This window comes from Syngnathus scovelli, chromosome 2 (assembly GCF_024217435.2).
Source record: "Syngnathus scovelli strain Florida chromosome 2, RoL_Ssco_1.2, whole genome shotgun sequence".
NCBI classification, from domain to species: domain Eukaryota; kingdom Metazoa; phylum Chordata; class Actinopteri; order Syngnathiformes; family Syngnathidae; genus Syngnathus; species Syngnathus scovelli.
This window is the reverse complement of record NC_090848.1, coordinates 18,519,892-18,538,587: the sequence shown is the minus strand read 5'-3', so window position 1 is coordinate 18,538,587 and position 18,696 is coordinate 18,519,892. Positions and strand designations below refer to the sequence as shown.

At 42.2% G+C, this 18,696-nt stretch overlaps 3 protein-coding genes across 6 annotated transcripts in view; all 3 read right to left on the bottom strand.

Annotated features, from left to right (window-relative positions):
• Positions 1-940: 940 nt before the first annotated feature.
• rhoab (ras homolog gene family, member Ab) lies at positions 941-8,535 on the bottom strand. The gene is made up of 5 exons (XM_049755753.2): positions 8,375-8,535; positions 4,923-5,080; positions 4,449-4,569; positions 3,684-3,814; positions 941-3,183 (listed from the first exon to the last, which is right to left on the bottom strand). Exons 2-5 carry the CDS (start codon positions 5,076-5,078, stop codon positions 3,010-3,012), a joined length of 582 nt encoding a protein of 193 aa, XP_049611710.1. The 5' UTR covers positions 5,079-5,080; positions 8,375-8,535; the 3' UTR covers positions 941-3,009.
• Positions 8,536-9,133: 598 nt separating this feature from the next.
• On the bottom strand, positions 9,134-13,370 carry tmem115 (transmembrane protein 115). The gene is made up of 3 exons (XM_049755752.2): positions 12,024-13,370; positions 11,525-11,889; positions 9,134-11,044 (listed from the first exon to the last, which is right to left on the bottom strand). Exons 1-3 carry the CDS (start codon positions 12,513-12,515, stop codon positions 10,756-10,758), a joined length of 1,146 nt encoding a protein of 381 aa, XP_049611709.1. The 5' UTR covers positions 12,516-13,370; the 3' UTR covers positions 9,134-10,755.
• Positions 13,371-14,482: 1,112 nt separating this feature from the next.
• The window catches only part of LOC125989404 (helicase ARIP4), a 43,651-nt gene continuing 39,437 nt past the window's right edge, over positions 14,483-18,696 (bottom strand). For all 4 annotated transcript variants that reach the window (XM_049755748.2, XM_049755749.2, XM_049755751.2 and 1 more), the window contains one exon: positions 14,483-18,402. In XM_049755748.2, coding sequence (XP_049611705.1) covers positions 17,357-18,402 — 1,046 coding nt within the window. In that variant the 3' untranslated portion in view covers positions 14,483-17,356. The remainder of the gene's footprint in view (positions 18,403-18,696) is intronic.

Here is an 18,696-nt window from a genome sequence, read left to right as displayed (position 1 = left end):
TTCTAAGCTAACATGAGCATGTGTTTATTCAATATCATTTTTAATCAGGACTCATGACAGCTATGAAATAACTAAAGCAATTATGTCAGAAATCGTAGGCAGGGATGCTCTACACCAGGAAAGGGGGGGGGGGCTATGGCCTCATCAGAAATCTGTTTAGCCCCAGTTACTTACTGGTCTATCTCCCCTTAAGCCCCAAGCAAGAAAACAATCCTAGTTGCTCCTGATTGTAGTAGGTCTTCACTTTCATGTTACAAGCAAGTCAAAAATCAAGGATGTGAACACTACATTTTACACTTTCATGTTTCAAGCAACTAAAAAAAAAATCCAGGATGTGACCGCTAAATTTTAAGTCAGACGAGTCAGACTCTCTTGCTCAGTCAAAACAGCATACTGTATTTTGGCATTAGCTGCTTTGCATTCACTCAGTGTATGTATGTACTTGCAGTAGTTAACTGTACAGTGCTAACATAAGTGTGGAACTGATAAACTGTCAAACATTTTTGACTGGCAAATATTTTCAAACGTATTTACACATACATTTGAACCTAATATCCAGTTTACGGTATATTTTCAGCTTCGCATGCCTCCCAAGATCTGACAGGCAATCAGATGTGATTTGGACTCAAACAGATTGAATAGTGAGTAGAGAATGTGTTTAAAAGTCCTCTTGCGGTGAAATAACAGGGGTCAGATTGAAGTAACCCATAAATGTTTTGAACCCTCCTTTGTTAACAGTTACACCATTGATCCAAAAGAAATACGTTCCCTCCGGTGGGGCTCTTTTCACATCTTTAGTTAGTATTCAATCAGAGTCCAAGGGGAACGATAACAATAAACTCGGCACTTCATAAAATTTCTCATCCATCACACTCGCGTGTGCATCGATTGACTTTGAAGAGCTCTGCCCCATCTCCGACTCAGAACGAAAAGCACTGGGTGTTATAGAAAGTAATTTATTACACAAACCAAAGCTAGTTTACAAATACGGTTTCCAGTCCTGTGTGTATAGTTTAGTATGAACAAACCAACAATTCATATTTACAGACATTGCATACAGCTTGGTTTACCTGTTCTGACTTCAGCATCAAAATTTAAGATTTAAACATTCATTAAAATGAGGAATAAAAATGATTTATACATTACATTTTTGCCCTCTCAATGTCATTTTTTTGCATTTGAAAACATCTTAATCCAGGGCCCAAGCAATAATTAATCTTCTCGTGACTGTCATTTGGTGGGACTGATTGACAGGTCGTTAAGAGTAAGGTCAGGTAAAGCGAGCAAAAGTGGCAGTCCGCTCTTGTTCTGCCTGTTTTTTTTTTTTTTTTATTCTTTTAAATACTGACACACAACAATACATTTAAAAATAAAAGGAAATAAAGTGTAATCCAACAATACAGGAGTAGGTTTCTGGAGCAACCTCATCTCAGTAGGCCAGGAAGAGGAACTAGTTTTTTTTTTTTATTTGAGGGAAAACTGACAGGCCACCATCAGCATGTTTAATCAAATAAAATTAATAGCAAGCAATTAACCAGGTCTCAATTCTTTTTTTTCTTCTAGACAGTGATGAAGAACATTGTTTCCCCAAAAAGGCTGACATGCAGTTTTATGGATCGGTAGGTACCAGCACTTAAACGATAAGGCAGATTCAATTGTAAAATGTGCTCATGGCGGATCCAGGCATTCTCTGAAACTTATTTTACAAAGACAACCTACAAAACAGCCGCACTTGTGCCGTAACAGAAGGACTGGCGTATGAAAAATACTTTACGGTAGCGATTGCTTTCAACACAAGTGTGTTCGGCGCCATTCCAGCTCGGTGTTACAACGTCTAAAGGCAGGATCCGAGATTCAACAGGCTACGTAAGATTCCGATTACTGTCTTCAAGTCTACATTTCTGCCCCCAAAATAAAATTAAAATCAAATTGCGTCACTCCTAGATCAAGAGATTAGTGGTGGCGCGCATCTAAAACACAATACTTAGTATCCGCGTTCTCTGTCCTGGTCTACAGCTAGAAGATCAGCACCAGCAGTCAGATGTGTGGAGGAGGAATGGGGAGCAGACGAGAAGAGTTTGGCGGGCTTATAAATCCTTCCACTGGGCCCCCTTTTAATTGGTTTGTCATTTTTAGAACCCATTATATTATTGTTGGTGGGGGCGTGCGTGTTAATGTCATAATTGCCGAATCATAATCACCATCTTACAAGTACTTTAAATAATAGCAAGAGGGGGCAACGGTTTGTCAATTGCAACAGTGGGATAATAGAAATGCGAGGTGAGGGCTGAGTAGTCCTGTAAGCACAGGATTAGCCTCACATAGACATGCCTTGAGGCTGTAAAACCATCGTATCTGAAGTGGAGGGGGTCAGCTAGAGGTGCACACAGGACCAAAATGTTTCCAGACGCCGGCCGGTATTCAGGTTGTCTTGTGGCAATCTTTGTTGGCCTACATTTGAGCCAAAGTGAGAATTTTAACTGTATACATAGCCTCATCAAAGGGCAGATTGGCTTGCCTGCACAACCGGGGTTAACTATCCCACTGGCAGCCATTATTTACGTGTACTTGCTGTGCCCTGACCCGTCAAGTCATTCAAAGAGGAAACTAAGGTTGCCATCCAAACATAACAGTCAGCGGAACATCCCCACCACAAATGATCACGCATGGCTAGATTTGAAGCAGGGGCAGGATCTCTTAATGACCTTCGGTGTTGGGCGGGGTGAGGACAAGCGGTCTTTGGATGGCGTCAAGTTCCCACCAAATTAGAAGGCCAAAGGTTTACAAAGGTCGTCGTTATTTGCCCACATCCAATCCCTCTCCTTCGTAGCTTCCCAAACAAAAGTCTCTGGGTGAATTCAGTCCGACAAACAGCCATTTTATAGCAGGAGCCATTAACTGCAGTCTTTTGCTGACCTCCCTCCTGTACGCCGTCTACTAATTCTTCTATCCCTTCCTGGCCACAGGTACAACAGGCCAGGTGCAAACAGTCCCACAATAACTGCCACGTTACAGCAGTACACATTTACTGCTCTTGTTTCTGCGGCGAGCCTGCAGCGCCGCCCTTGTGGCCATCTCAAACACCTCCCGCACACCGTCCTTGGTCTTTGCAGAGCATTCCATGTAGCCGAATGCCGCGATCCGACCAGCCATGTCCCTGCCTTCCTCAGACTTCACTGGCTCCTGTTGGACAAAAAAGACAATTAATACCGTGTCTTACTACCAGTACTGCTTCAACACAACAAAGTTCTAAATAACATTAACATACCATTAGCAGCATGCAACTGGAAGCAAAAAATAACAGATGCACAAGGATGGGCCCTAAACATTGTACGTCTGATGCACCTCATGCATCACCTTACCTTGCTAACTTACTAGGAAGCTACTTTAGCTAGCTTGAGAAGGTAATATAGGAATCTTTGTTCAGTAATCCTTCTTATCAAATAGCACAAACAGATGGACTCAATCAAATGCAAAGATCCCATTTAAAATTCTTTGTTCATAGCAAACTAGTCAATATCAAGTCCTATCAAGCTAACAGAAATTGGAACAACCAGCAAAAGGACAAAACAGTAAGAGCGCTAAAGACCGCTTGAACAAAGCACATGGGAACATTTCTGCTCAGTCATCTAATGGACTAGTGGCTCTTGACCTGACTATGTATGTTAAATGAGATCAAGCACCTGCTTCATTTTAGCCAGTTCCCGGCGTGTGTGCTCATCATTGCGCAGGTCTTTCTTGTTTCCAACCAGGATGATGGGAACGTTGGGGCAGAAGTGTTTTACCTCAGGTGTCCACTTCTCTGGAATGTTTTCTGTGCGCAAAAGAAAATGAAATCATTTGTTGGTTAGGCGAGGCAGTGCGTTTGACAAGACACATTTCATGAATGTTTGAAACCAGGTTTTCCAGATATCAGATAAGCCAGACAAAGGGGAAGAAATTGCATTCATATTTGTTGTGGGTGAAACCAAGCAACCAGTGAAACATTCATTTCAGGCTGTTTGCATGCACTGTGCTGTTCAAATCAAAATACAACATTGTACTTGTGAACATAGATAATCATGTCTCTAAGAGCGCAGAATAGCACTCTTACCTTGTTTTTATTACTAACATACCAGGTAATAGACATTTTCTACTCGTTTAATCACATTTATATATGACGTTTAAATTATCCAGCACTTTCATCACATGATTTTATATGAACCTATTTCCATATTCATAATCCTAATAGCAGAAAGTGCATTGCGTGTAATTTTGCAGCATGGCTGCCTGCCGCTGCTTGTGCTGCAGCGACTTGCTCTGGCAGTTAATCAACAAACGGCTTTAACGATTATTTGGAAATCAAATGAATTAAGTAACCCCGGAAAGTACCTATGTTGCTCATCAAAATGGCTGAAGAGGAGAGCAGTACAAAATTGATTGATGCGCATGACTGTGTTTACGCTCACCCAAGCTGTCAGGGCTGTCTATGGAAAAGCACATGAGAATGACGTCAGTGTCTGGATAAGAGAGCGGTCTGAGCCTGTCATAGTCCTCTTGACCGGCCGTGTCCCACAGCGCCAATTCCACCTGAAACACACATACAAATGGTTATTTTGATTTGATTTTCCAGGCACGGGGGGTATAGAAGATTTGCTGTGTGCTTGACTGCACGACAATACAATTACACAATCACAAGAATTGCATTGATTGACTGCAGTATGTTTAAACTCTACATGGTAGTGCAATCGCACATAGCCAAGTAAACATGGTGCAGCACAACATCCATTTAAAAAAAAAAAAAAAAATGTATTTTATAGTTTTAACATGATTTGATATTACATTAGTAGTTAACCTGTTATTCTTATGTGAAATAACATGGCAATTGTTTGACAAGATAACTAAATGTGCAATAGTGGCACACTATCAGTGTTACTTCGTACCTGCTTGCTATCCACTTCTATGTCGGCCACGTAGTTCTCAAACACAGTGGGGACATACACCTCGGGGAACTGGTCCTTGCTAAAGACAATCAGAAGGCAGGTCTTCCCACAAGCTCCATCACCAACTATCACCAGCTTCTTACGGATGGCTGCCATCCCTGAAGAGGGAAGGAAGGGTGGGGGTTAGCAAAATAAATTGATATGCTGCTATTTTTACAGCACATCCAACCATCAAATGTAAAGCAATTACCTCGCGGCGTGTACTGTGATATACTGGCAGCAAAGCGCCACAAAGGATGCAACACACCACACACACACACAAAAATTACACTTCAGAAGGAGTTTCAGTAACTGCGGAAGTATGCTTGCTCAGTAGAGTAAAGGGAAGTTATTGGGAAACAAGCAAGTACAGAAATGGGAAAATGAGGACCTTCGGAGCAATTGTGCTGTTTTCCACTGAACTCAACTCAATCGGCATCATTATGTAAGGCCAACGAAAGAAAATATTTTCCCAAACACCAACAAAATTACCAACACTAGAAAGCTCCAGTTACAACAATGGAAAACTGCTCACGCAGTTGCACAACGCTACACTATAAACTACATACATACAACAAATTTGGTTTAAGAATATTGCCTCTCTGACAGTGGCAATCAAAACACGGCATTAGTACCTTACAAAACGGCAGAATATGTAATGCAACGTTATTATAAAGCCAAAGTGGTCTTAATGTTGTTGCTGGTTGGTGTTATTGGTTAGACATTCTTTTCTAATCTTGGAGTTATCCTTAAACTAATTCACGATTAGACAGTGAAATGTCTGACAAAAGCCCGCAAGCGTCACGGTAGATGAATAATCTAAGTAGGACAGTCTTGTCAAAAATATTAGAGCATTCCCTCGATGACTTGAACAAGAAGAAAGGGCTCCTGAAATGGGGCAGCGGCAGCCTGGAGGCATGTGTTGACCAATGTTTGACCAAGTTTTGATAACAATGTCCCCACCCCTTCGACAAATGCCACCTCGGTGCTGTAAGGCGGGCCATCACAGACACTGACGGCTGCTTCAGCACTGACTAATAAAAATAAAAAGCCGACAAATATTGATCCAAAGCACACCACAAAGCATACTGAGGGTAGATATCAATGCGGGTAACCACTTTATTAATGAGTGGCTTTCTGTTAAAGCAGAACAAGAACCGGAAGAGGAAAACACCAGCAGGAAGATAAAAAGAAAAAAAATCAAATAAAAAGGGGAGACGTGCTAAAAAAAATTAAAACGACAACAGGAAAATCCCTATTAACATAACATGGAAGATTGTTGTGTCTGAACTCAAAAGTCATTTCCGTTTACTGCACGGTCTTCAAGCTTTTAGTAGAACAACTTAAACAAAGGCCTCACTGACACGCATACACAAAATCAGGTCAAATTACACATGGCTGACAAAGACGCGTCAAATTCTAATGCAAAATTAATAAGGTTTCTGAACATTTAACGAACAACCAGGTTGTTGTCCCAAAAAAAAAAAAAAACAAAAAAAAAAAGGACGTGTGTTCGTCCCAGCGGAATGCAGTTGGAGATGAACAATCACTGTCTCAAGGCAACCTGCTCTCAAAATTAAAATGATGGCTACTGAGACCACGGGTGCATGTTTTGCTGCTCATCTGCAACCCTTCTCCTACATCCATGACATGGAAATTGTGCTCATGCCGTCAAATATCAAGGAGATCTATTCTCTGCGCAGTGAGCAGTGGGGACACCCCAAAGCACTTAGGTGGAATATTTATCGCTTCAGTCTCAGAGCTCCTTGCCACTGATGTATACAAATGGGTGAATGGGAATAGGTCTAGCTTACAGGGCAAATGTTTGGTTCATGTTAAGAAAAGAAGATTTTGCTTCACACGGCATGTTTTCCCACCAATTGCAATTCATTCAGAGGCATGTCTTAAAATAACAATGTAAAGTTACAAATGACATTTTGGGGCACAGATCAAAAGCTGAAACCACATAGAAAGAAGACAATAAAATGATAAAGAACAGTCAGTGCCGACAAATGGTTGGTTTTGTTTTCTTTTCTGTATGGTCATGAAAGGGTGTGCAATAAACAGCCTAGAAAAGACAAGACTCAAAATATGTGGTTTTGCATCACAGTTTGCGAGTTAAAATTCGCAATTTGCTTATCAGCAAAACACACCGTATAGCAAAACGAGAATCCACTGCTGAAACGGTCCGGAAAAGCTTCATTGGACTGGAACACGCATGTCACTCGCATCACCTGCCGCAGGTAGTCCAAGGACGAACTAGCTCCCAACGACCTTTGTCTCGTGCAGCGTTGTAACACATCATGCAGTCTAAGGCAGTAATCATCACCTCCATGGCGACAAATAAGCTACACTTCTTACAGGTTTTAGATTCCCCCCCCCCCCCATTACTTTGTTCAATAGGTATTTCAGGGATAAAATGTAATTTTTCATCAAAAATGCAATGCATCATGGCATTATCAATTATCAGTATTTGGCATTGCTGAGTACTCAAATATACTGTAAGTAGGTCTAGAAGAATTTGGTCTGGGGAAAAAAAAGCGGGATCGTTACATCCCTTGTTTTAATGGCCCAAACCACCCGAGCATAGAGAGGGGATTGTGCCTTTCCAACGAGAGCTTCCCAGTAAAACCAGTGTTTTAAAAGCAGCTTGCCACTGGGTGGGTCACCAGAAAGATGGCGTCATCACAGAGGCAACAGATGGCTAGTGTGTCCGCAGTGGAAGAACGTGTAGGTGGGCTCATTTCAAATTCAACGCCCGGCGGAAAGAAAAAAGATAAATCACAAAAAAAACATGTTTGACGTATGACTGAATGATATAAAGATTTTAAGAAAATCCAATATGTAAGGGTTGCATTTAAAATTGTAGGTTGCTCTAAGGCGTTTTAAAATAAGTGGAGTTCGGTGTACAATCATTTATCGCACCGAACAAAAACATAAAAACGAAGAGGAATTAATACTTTATTGTGGTCTGTCTGATTTTCAACCGGTTTAATGAAAAGTCAACGACCCAGCCGCCTGCTCTGCCGAGGCAAGTCGAGAAGACAGCCTCTTTGTTTGACTATAGCCGTTTCGACAATCTCGGCCAAATGTCAACGTTTCGATTTTTTAAAAATAAATGGATGACCGTATTTGTAAGGCTGTTCTTGTGAGATTGTCGGTATTGTTTACACCACTGATGATCCTACATTCAAATGAGAGCGTCTTTCAGCTTGAGCTCAACTGTCTGGAAAGTGCGGAAGCGGCATTTAGCAATGGAGGTCGTCAGGGACGAAAAAAAGCTTACGAAGCTAGCGTCGGCGAATCTGGTCAGCCTTATTAAACCAGCGCAACTTTAACTACACTTTTGCCTGCTTCGAGTCAGAAGGATAAACATCACTATTTGAGTGAATGTACAGAAAGTAAAGTTTTACCTGCAGTGTGTGCGGACTGACAAGTACAGACAGTAGTGCTCGAAGGAGAAGAGTCGCGCCACCAGTGCAGCCCGTCAGCGTACTACTTTCATACAATGCAATGTTCACGGGAGCGCGCGAGGAAGGTTGGTGAGAGGGGGAGGGGCGTCGAGCGCGTGCTCGAGAGCCACACCTGCGCGAGCACGTTAATGTTGATCGTGATGAAGCGCGCACACGTTCAATAACGCTGCCACGGAAGCAACAATATTCAATGATATCAATGAATGATATCATGTAATTCATCAACTGGCACACGTGCTTAATTAAAACAATTATCATTTTATGTTTACAATGTATATTACTGCAGTCCCCCCATCAGGATGAAAAGCGCTAGCCGAGCGTTATATGTCAGTAGTCTGGGCAAACTGCCCCACCCAGTGGACAGTTTGGGACATTACTGAAAAAAAAACCCCATAGTTGCCGTGTACAGAATTCTGACTTTAAAGTGGAATAATCACTTTAAAGTCAGAATTCCGAGAAAAAAAAGTCAGAATCCCCCCCCCCCTTTTTTTTTCTTCACTGGCCCTAATCCTCTTCCGTAGACTTGACTTATTCTCACTTTAAAGTCAGAATTCTGAGAAAAAAAGGCAGAAACCTATCATTCCCCTTTTTTTTCTTCACTGGCCCTAATCCTCTTCCGTAACGCCAATAAAATAATTTCCACGCAGCTGCCTATGAACCAAAATCATACAACGTATAAAATCATAAGGTATACAGAACTTGCTTTTGCACATTTTTATTTTTATAACGAGTGCTACTGAAAGTTGGTCTTTAATGGTCAGCAGTAAAACAATTGGGCTATTTTGTCTAATAATTAAAAATCAAACAGAAAATAACGGTTTGGCTTTGAGAACCCTTCATCCCACTCAAGCATGAATTGAAATCAGGGGTGCAGAACCATTCAGTTCAAGGCAATGTCTGTTTTCAAAGTCATCTGAGCATTTTATAAAATTAATGAAAACATGATGCAGTAATCAAACACATATTGTTCATAACCTAACCTTGTACAAATTTCATTTCCACTTTTGCGAGTTGCACGCAAGGCTAGGAAAAATGCTCTCTGGAGTTATCAGTTCATTACCATACTATTTCATCACATGCTCAATGTCCCTTATGGTATCCCTTATACAAATTTCTATCGGTCCAAACCCAACATTATCTTTTCAGCTTTTGACCAAGTTTGATTTGAAATCTGCTGGACTTTGATCAACGATGACCAACTGACCCATTAAAAAACTGCTTTTTCCCAACATACAAGAAACCAACCCGTAGTCTGTCAAACCAACATATCGTAATACAACCAAGACATGCCACAATTTCTTCCTCTGTGTTTGTATCCTAAACATGTTCCTTTTTGTCTAATTGACTTGCCTGCCATAATCTGACCATGATTTTCATCATGCACTTGATCTATGGATTCATGTCTTAATCTGTAAAATGCAGCAATTTTATAAATGCATCAAGCCCCCCAAAAAGCACAAACTATGCTGACTACCACTCAGTGCAGGTGTCCTCTCTCGGTTTGTCCTCTGTAAAAGTTAGGGATAGCACAAACAAAAAGAACCAAATCCATAAAATTTGACTGTATAACAAAACAAAAGTATTGACAGTATGCAAACCCGCTCAACTCTTAAACAGTAAATCAAGTAGGACACAGGATTAGACATTGAGTCAACCTAAAACATCAGACAGATCAGATGTTAACGCAAGACATCCAATATGCGTGTATGGAAAGTTGTTACTGTCAAGTTGTGACCAAAACAGGAGGAAAAAAGACAAGTCATAAAACTGGTCCAAAATAGTCACAGCTGGCACTTTGCTTTCAAATCCCAAAGATATTTTTTGCCCATTGCCAATCTGCTGGAACCTCTCTCCCGTCTCGTGCTGCTTGTGCTGCCGAAACCTTTTGTGGGTTGCCAAACCAAAACCTTGACAGCAAAGTAGCCTGTACAGAGTCTGTCTTGTTGGGAGACTGTCATGAGTGAGCACTCCCTTGGCAAACATCTGTGGTCTGCTGTGAAAAAAGCAAAGGAATTGTACATCCAAGTTGCCATTTATTTAAAAAGCAAAAACAAAACAAAAAGAAACCTCACAGAGCGGTGCACATCGCTCAGCTCAGTTGGGATTAATTCAGCACACGAGAATGGCTGCTTAACTTGCGCCTGTATGCAAGGAGGAAGCGTAGGTCTGCCTGACCACACTGAGCAAATCCAATACGTGTCAAGTGACAAGACACGCTAAATCCACGTTTGGAGTTGACGGTGAAATTAACAGTGTATAAACAGGTCCACCGCCTTCTATCGTTGAAGTTAGGCCTGCCAGTGACATGCTCATCGTGTCTATTACGATCTAGAAGGTGCGTCCTCGAAACTGATGATGCTTGACTCTGGGTTGGCTTGTGCAGCACCACTCTGCGACATCGAGGATGAGGAAGTGGAGGAGAGGGCCATGCCGACAGCGCCCCCCGCTGCTGGCCGAGGCATTGAGGATGGAGGGTCACGAGGGAGGAGGGGCTGCGTATCGGTCCGGATCTCGTCCACGTCCTCATCTTCCTCGTCGTCCATGCTAGGCCAAGCTGACTGGTCCTCCACACGCTTTAGACGCTCGTTCAGAGCCTTGAGAGCCAGTTGTCTGTGCAGAGGAGGACAAGATTGTGACTTCTTTGCCCATACCACAAAGACGAAGAACAAATCCCCTACCTTGTCATCACTTTTTTGTAACCGTGTTTCTGTTCCGACATTATCACATGAGGGAGAGGAGACGAGACGCAACAAAAATGCTGGTCATGTGACAATAACGGTAACTAAATCGGTAATTCCTAAATGTGGTTTACAAAATAAAAACAATGCTATTTTCGTCAACCAAAACCAGAATGTTACAAAATATCAAGCTAATTCTCAAAAATGTGCCTCAATTTCAATCATAGTATTAAGCTGAATCAGAAGAAAAAGCACGCGCTTGGGAGGACATAATAGTTAATAGGGGGGAATAGAGAGGTGGGGAGGGATGGTGTCGTATCCGTAAATCCATATCCGCCAGGCCTCAGTGTTTAATGAAATAATAATTTGTTGCATGAAAACATGGTATGATTCATTTAATCTCCTGACTCACCTCCTCCTCTCAGCATCCTGCGGGTCTGTCCCTGGCAGGCTGATGGTGATGGACGACGGCGCGCCCACGTCGTACCTCTTCACCATCTTCCTGCACACCTTCACCTTCACCAGGGTGGCGTGAACCAATCCCGCCAGCAGGCCCACTGCTGGCTGCAGCGCCTCAGGGAAGAAACTCGCAAAGGCAAAGTGATCCGACATGTCGCCGCGGCCCCTGCTGTGCCTCTGGTAGAAGCGTAGGTACACCCAGCCAGACAGGGCGCCATAACTGTATGAGGCCAGGGGGGCGGAGCTCTTCAGCAGGCCTGAGAGGCGCAGCAAGGCCAAGAGGAAGAGGATCAAAGCTGGGGCTGCTTTGAGCCTTACCTGGCAATTAGAGAAGAGAGGGTTTTAATTCTAGATGGGAAAATAGATTGTTTGTCAAAAGTCAAGCCCTATTCTCACGAAAGACATGCTTCTTCCAGCTGGCATCAGCGCATACCAAATATTCTTAGCCTCACCTGTGGAACTCGGAGTACCGTTGTGTCCCCCATGGTCTGCTTCAGTGCCACCAGGACACCTCCCAGGAAGCCGGCCACTCCATGGACGCGGACAGCAAACAGGAAGTCCAGGTTGAAGGTGGCCACATAGGTGAGGAAGTAGGAGAGGCCTGCTAGAAGGCCTGCAGATACATTTACCACTGCGAAGAAGATCAGCAGTTCCAGGGCACCCCACAAAGGCTCCAGCAGGCGCCCACAGGACATCACAGTCCCAACATTGGCCACCACCCCCCACACGTGCTGCTCGATGATTCCGTGGGTGACCAGAGTCCACACCCAGAAGTTAGGAGGGAACAGATATCCGGGGGTAACCCCCAGTGCATACGATGTGTCCACGGCCCAGGAGAGCAGGTAGAGGAGAATCACCAGAGCACTGATAGCTTTCACAACCACACTAGTGCTTGCTAGTGCAGCCAGAAAGTGCTGCCTTGCCACAGGCAGATAACGATTCATAGTGAGAAGGATCCCTTCAGAGCACAAACTGCTCACAGACCAAGTGGCGTCGTTTTGAGGTTAACAGCAAGCCAGAGAAGTGACACTTGAATCCACAAGCCTCATTTCTCTGGGAGCTACCTTAGTAGTAGAGTAGGCAGGAAAATATTTCATTACGTTTCACTGAAATTCTACGCTTAAACTACACTTCAAATCTTGGACGGGGGGAAAATAAGACGCGACGCAAAGGGTTGTTAACGTTTTAGCTAAGATATCTTGTGATTTGCTTTTACATTTGCTTATAATCTATCGAGGGGGAACTACGGAGTATGTAGCAAAAACAAATTGTTTCAATGTTAAGAGACAAAGTGCTCCAAAGTCCCAAATTCTTGAGATATCTTGCCAGTTAGCTTGTCAACACGAGCAAGCTAATGTTAGCTGGCTGGCTAACTGAAGAAGCTGTGAGCTGGTGGTGTGTGCCCGCCATGGAGAAGCACAAAACACGTCTGGGTTATCTTTTGATAGAAGACAAACCTCGTAATGTAAGATGGACCAGCAAGAAAACCCGTCCACAGATCTCCCAGTCTCGGCATCTACCAGACGAGTTGGAGCATTTCCCGTAGCCAGCAACAGGCCTTCATCAAAACACAACCCCGGATACGTTTGACAGTTCACGTCATTGATCTATATTTCCTCGTTAACGGCCAATATCTTTTTTCCAGACTCTCATTTTCAATTAAATCTACTTTGCTCCTTGGAATGCTAGTGGAAGTATACAAGCATAAAGTACGACTCCGGTCATAAAGCCGACTCAGCTACAAAACCACTGCCTGCCACCGTCATCTGCACTCGGCGAAAAGGCGTCAAGTCACGTAACTTTTTTAAAACACGAGCATGCTGGGAAACTGAGTTCATTGGGAAACTGAGTTTATTCATACAAAAGTGCCCAAGAAATTTCCCGTTTGAAATGGATTTCCAGTTTTAATTCATTATTCTGACTATCAGCGCCTTAAATTATATACACTATAGCATACTCAAGGTCCAGGGGCCAGAGAAGGCTCGTCACATCACTTTATGTGGCCCGCAAAGACAAATTGTGCATCAAATTCGTGTGTCATCACTAGAATTGCAAATTGTCTTCACTTTTGATATCTTTTTTTTCTTAAATATTTGACCAGTTTTTACTCATCTGATTTGAAAACGAGTTATTTGTCAGTTTGTTTTGTAGCTTTTACTGTATATAATATGAGGTGCTCATACATTTATTTGGGTTGACAGTCATAATGGCCCTCCGAAAGAAGCTATGACTACAATGCAGCCCGCGAAAAAAAATAGTTTGACACCCCTGCACTATAGGCTACACATCAAACTGACAAATAACTAGTTTTGAGATCAGAGACTAGTGAAAACTGTGCGAATATTTTAAAAAGATGATCGATAATAATTTATGGCAATATCTCTATTTTTAAAAGTGAGGACAATTTGTAATTTTAGTCTTGACACATGAAGTCGGTGCACAATTTGTTTTCGCGGGCCACATAAAATGATGTGACAGGCCTTGAGTTTGACATCTCAGATCTAGCAAATCGTGAAATGTGACTAAATATTCTCGCTGTTCGTTGAATGACTGTTGTAAAAAAATTAAAAATAAATAAAAAATGACACGTGCTTTGGTGGCATTTAACTAAATTGATGTATGCTTATACCTATAGTATTTAACTAAATTGATGTATGCTTATACCTATAGTGTATTAACTTTTATGTTACAAATACATGCATTCCATCAACCCATTTAATTTAAATTACTGTACGTATCATTAAATACTGTAGATACTGAACTGCTTGAATATCTGGATCATGTGCCGAGAAGTGTAATTTCTTTCAGGGAGTGCAATATAACTTTTATCTACCTCTTTTCAAAACTGAGTGAATGTGTAAAGGTTAAAGATGTGAGAAACACATGTGTGTCATTATAGAAAATGAGAAAGTACCATTTAAAACACTTTTATTGTCAAACCTCTGAAAAACAAATGAACAAATAACTTGTCTACTCAGAGCACTGTAATTTAAGATCATACACTCAGTCCATGTATTCTCTACACTTCAGAGTTTGACCATATTAAGTCCTGCAAGACAGCAGTTTCAAGGTTGTCACTGCAAATGGAATTCAGACAGACTCCTTTGATTCGTTTAAATAAATATGCAAATTCAAGTTGAAAACTTTGTAAAATAAAAGTCAGTTGGTAAAGCGAGTGTCAAGCTGACATCCAAACCTTTTGCCGTCAACCATTTCTGATACAAAAAAACAAATAGAAATCACTTCCAACAATAATTAAAGATGATCTCTGAACAATCTATAATTTGTGCTTATCCATGTGTGAAGCAAATGTCTTATATTTTAATATCCGATTTTGAGCAGGCATTTACTACATAACTTTCATGGGGGAATCTGTGGTCGGGCAGATAAAAGGGTTTCAGATTCAATGATAATGAACAAAAGACAACCCAATGACCAGTTACCCAAATCTGCATCATTTGAGAGATCATTTGTGGATGGATGATAATCGCTCCAAATTTCTTGAGCACTCACCTGGCTATTACTGATTGGTTGGTCCACAGAAGCAAAAACTGTATTTTAAATATGCTCTGGAACAGAACTTTTTTTTTTTTTAAACCAGATGTTTTTTTTTTCATTTTTAGTAACAACAAAAGTTCTATGACCATACAAATTTAAAAAAATACAAAAGATATATAAAAAAAAATACAAATGAATAAATATTCATTGTAATAAATAAATCACCTTGGAAAATTCATACATTGTCCAAATAAAAATGAAACAGGTAAACTCGCAATTTCAGAATGAAGCACAAATACAATTCTCTTTCCCAATTCTCTGCTTACTCATGTGAAGTTTTGCTTTTTTATTGTATGACGCTAGGACATTGTCACATATGCAATGGTGTCAAAGGACATGCACACTGGTGTCAATGTGATCAGCATATTAACTGCAGCTCTAAGAGGGGGCTTGATCACAAAATGAAAAATGTTTTTTTTCTTTGCCCTGTCTACACATAAAGGTGTTTTGGAGTCTAGCGTTGTGTTAACCCCAAGGTCAAACTGCCAGATGGGCCTGTTCAGTATTTATATAGCATGTTTCCACAAATGGCAGCCACGGATGTTTATTTACTCAACTGCAGATGAGGGGAGGTCTTTGTATGTACAAAATTGTTTTTGGAATAATTTTACACAATGTTATCAGTACTGCTATATATTCAACCTGTGACAAAATTGCAGTTCTCTCAACTGTTTCGGTGAGCAACATAAATACAGTGCAATTGACTCTGTGTTTGAATGAAAGAAAAAAAAAATCGCGTCTATGAACATGAAGTTCATACAAGACGGATGGCCATTATTTGAGGAAACATGGTATTGTTTTTATTTTTGGTCATTTAAGACACAATCCTTTTTGACCGAGGTCACAGATGTGCTGTTTTTGGCAAAGCTCTCACCCAGAATGGTTTCAAGACATTAAGTCATAATAAATGTGACGCACTCAACACTGAAAAGCCATCAGAGCAAAAGGTGGAATATCAACAACCAAATTTCCTTCGTTCTGACACATTTGCAATCACAACACACAGACAACAACAAAAACCTAAACTCAGGTGTGGGTCACCTTGATTCCTGTTGGCATGTACAAACACGGTATATAGGCTTGAGTGAGTGTTTTGCATCATTTGTCACTAGGCTACAGTAAGACTGTGGGTGAGATTTCAACAACTCTCTTTGCATCTTCTCTCTCACAGTTCACATTCAGAAAGATAAAAGGCATTTTCCATTGGTGGTTGTTTCTCCGCTACAAAGAGAGCACAGTTTTTCCCCATTTTCCCCTGGCTGTTTTTAGGCAAAGGTAAAATACACAAAGAATGCAGAAAAACTGATATTCCCATGTCACATGCCTCAGTATGGGTCTTTATCATAAAGGCCGAGTTCAAAGGCATTTGATTAAGAATACATTCTGTGAAGAGTTTTAAGGTTTTATCATTTGTACCTCATCATCCGTCTTTCCAAGAACAAAAAGATTCAATTCTCCTCACCTGGCAGAGAAGTTCAAAATGCTTCGAAAAGTTCTGCTTTCTTTCAAATTTGTTGAAGAAATCTTCTTTTGCAATATTGGATGTGGCAATTAGGGATGGGCAAAATTTTAACAAGATAAGAGTATAAAGTCTTCCTTCCATCCAGCAACTTGAGCAAAAATAATGCTGCTAGTGAAGAGTAGAACCACAGCAGAGGACTGTGTAAATGTGATGTCAAGCTTTAGACACCAAAAACCGAGCTGAGGCTGAACCAATAGCGCCTTTGCTGGTGGCAGTCAAGTAGTTCACTCTCAACAGGCTCAAGACATGATTAAGCATTGATCGTTGCCACAATCAATCCAATTCTTAACTATATTATTTGCCCACCCCTGCAAATTGATGCACACACACAATAACCCTCACTACCATTTAACGTATCAAATAATTTTCCCCCAGGCAAATCTGCCATTTTGTTTTCTCTGGCCGAAGAGCAACAAAGGGCCATTTCAGTCACTGCAGGCTTTCTGTCCAGTGATTATTAGAGGTCAAAGGTAGAGGCCTCAAGGTTTATGATTTCTCCAGTTGTCTTCTGCCCTGTAAAATGTTTTTTATATCTTCAGGTGGTAACTTCAGAGATTCAGCATCAAGACACGACTGTGCAGTTTGCACAAAAGGGACAGGCTGACGTTCATGCATTGTCCGCTGTCCCTCACAGGATCTTTTTAAAGGTTGCCCCAAATAGGATGTAGCTCCCATTACAAACACATCAAGCAAGCATCATTGTTTTCATTGACCGTTTACTTCAACGACTTCCTCATCGTCATCCGAGCTGTCGGGGCTACCGACGTTCCTGCCATTTACAGTTACTCTGAGCTTCTGGTCCTCAGAGTGTGCCGACGGGGAAAAGGATGAAGGGGAAGATGAAGAAGAAGAGCTGGAGCCAGTTGGTGGGTATTGTGAGAGATAGCTTTCTCCAGCTGGGCCAGGGGTGGCTGCTGGACCTGGAAGCCCGCCGGGGAGCATTGACCCCCGATACAAGCTGGCCAGGGATTGACTATAAGAGAGGGCGAAGCTTGATGGCAGCATCCCTGCCATGCCTGCCAGGCTGGGGCTCAACGTGAACGGCGGCATGGTGCCTGGAGCCAAAGTGGAAGCATTTGATGCAGAGAAGGTTTGCGATGAGAAAGATGAGACATCAGCGGTAGTAGAAGTGGACCGCGCTGAGGTGGAGGACGAAGTGGGGACTGCGCTTAAACCGAACAGCTCCGGCATGAAACATGGGTCGCTCAGTGCAGCCGTATGGGAAGAGTGGAAGAAAGGTGAGCCTGCCCCCATGTAGAGCGGGTGTCCCCGTGAGCCACCCAGCACGGCGGGATTGAAGCCCTGAACGAGGCCGTAGCCGCCTGTGTAGGGGAAACCCTGGGAGGCTAAAGATGCTGTGGAGATTTCGCCAGCAGCAGGCTGCTTTCTAGCCCGCTCTTCCGGCAGTGGAGTCGAGGCTTTACGCTTGGAGCCTATTCTCAAATCTTGTGCAGCTGTGGCATTCGTACTGTGCTGGATGACATTAGGCCTGCTGGCTTCAGGGTGGGACACATTTCCACTGTCGCTTTGGGCCGGTTTAGCTGAAGGCAGTTTGTCCACATTGCTCTCGTCCTCCCTTTCTGGCTGACTCCCCTTACCTGCAGTGTAACGCTGCAACTCATTGATTATCTCTGGGCTGTCAGGGGGAAGGTGGCAGGACAAACTGTTGTCGGTTACTGGCTGCTCTTGGTCAGGTGAGGGACAACCGCTACTACCAGTGGTTGGCTGCTCCTCTGCAGATCCTTGTGGCTCTAAAGAGGAAAAACACAATTATGAAAACAAACATTTATGACTCTGTTTATTTGAGAATGGCTAAAAGCCCTTAATAGCTATAAAAAGGACAATTCAGAACGTTCCACCCTGACGCAGTAAGGACCTTTTGTGCAATTTCTATCAGTTTAGCATTACAGTTTTGACCCTACAGCCAGAAAGATTTATTTTGATATTAGTTTAACAATTAAGACTCATTGGGAATTATCAGACTAATGTGTGGTAATTTTTTCGACACGTGCCCAGGAAGTATAGACAAACACACACCGCCTCTT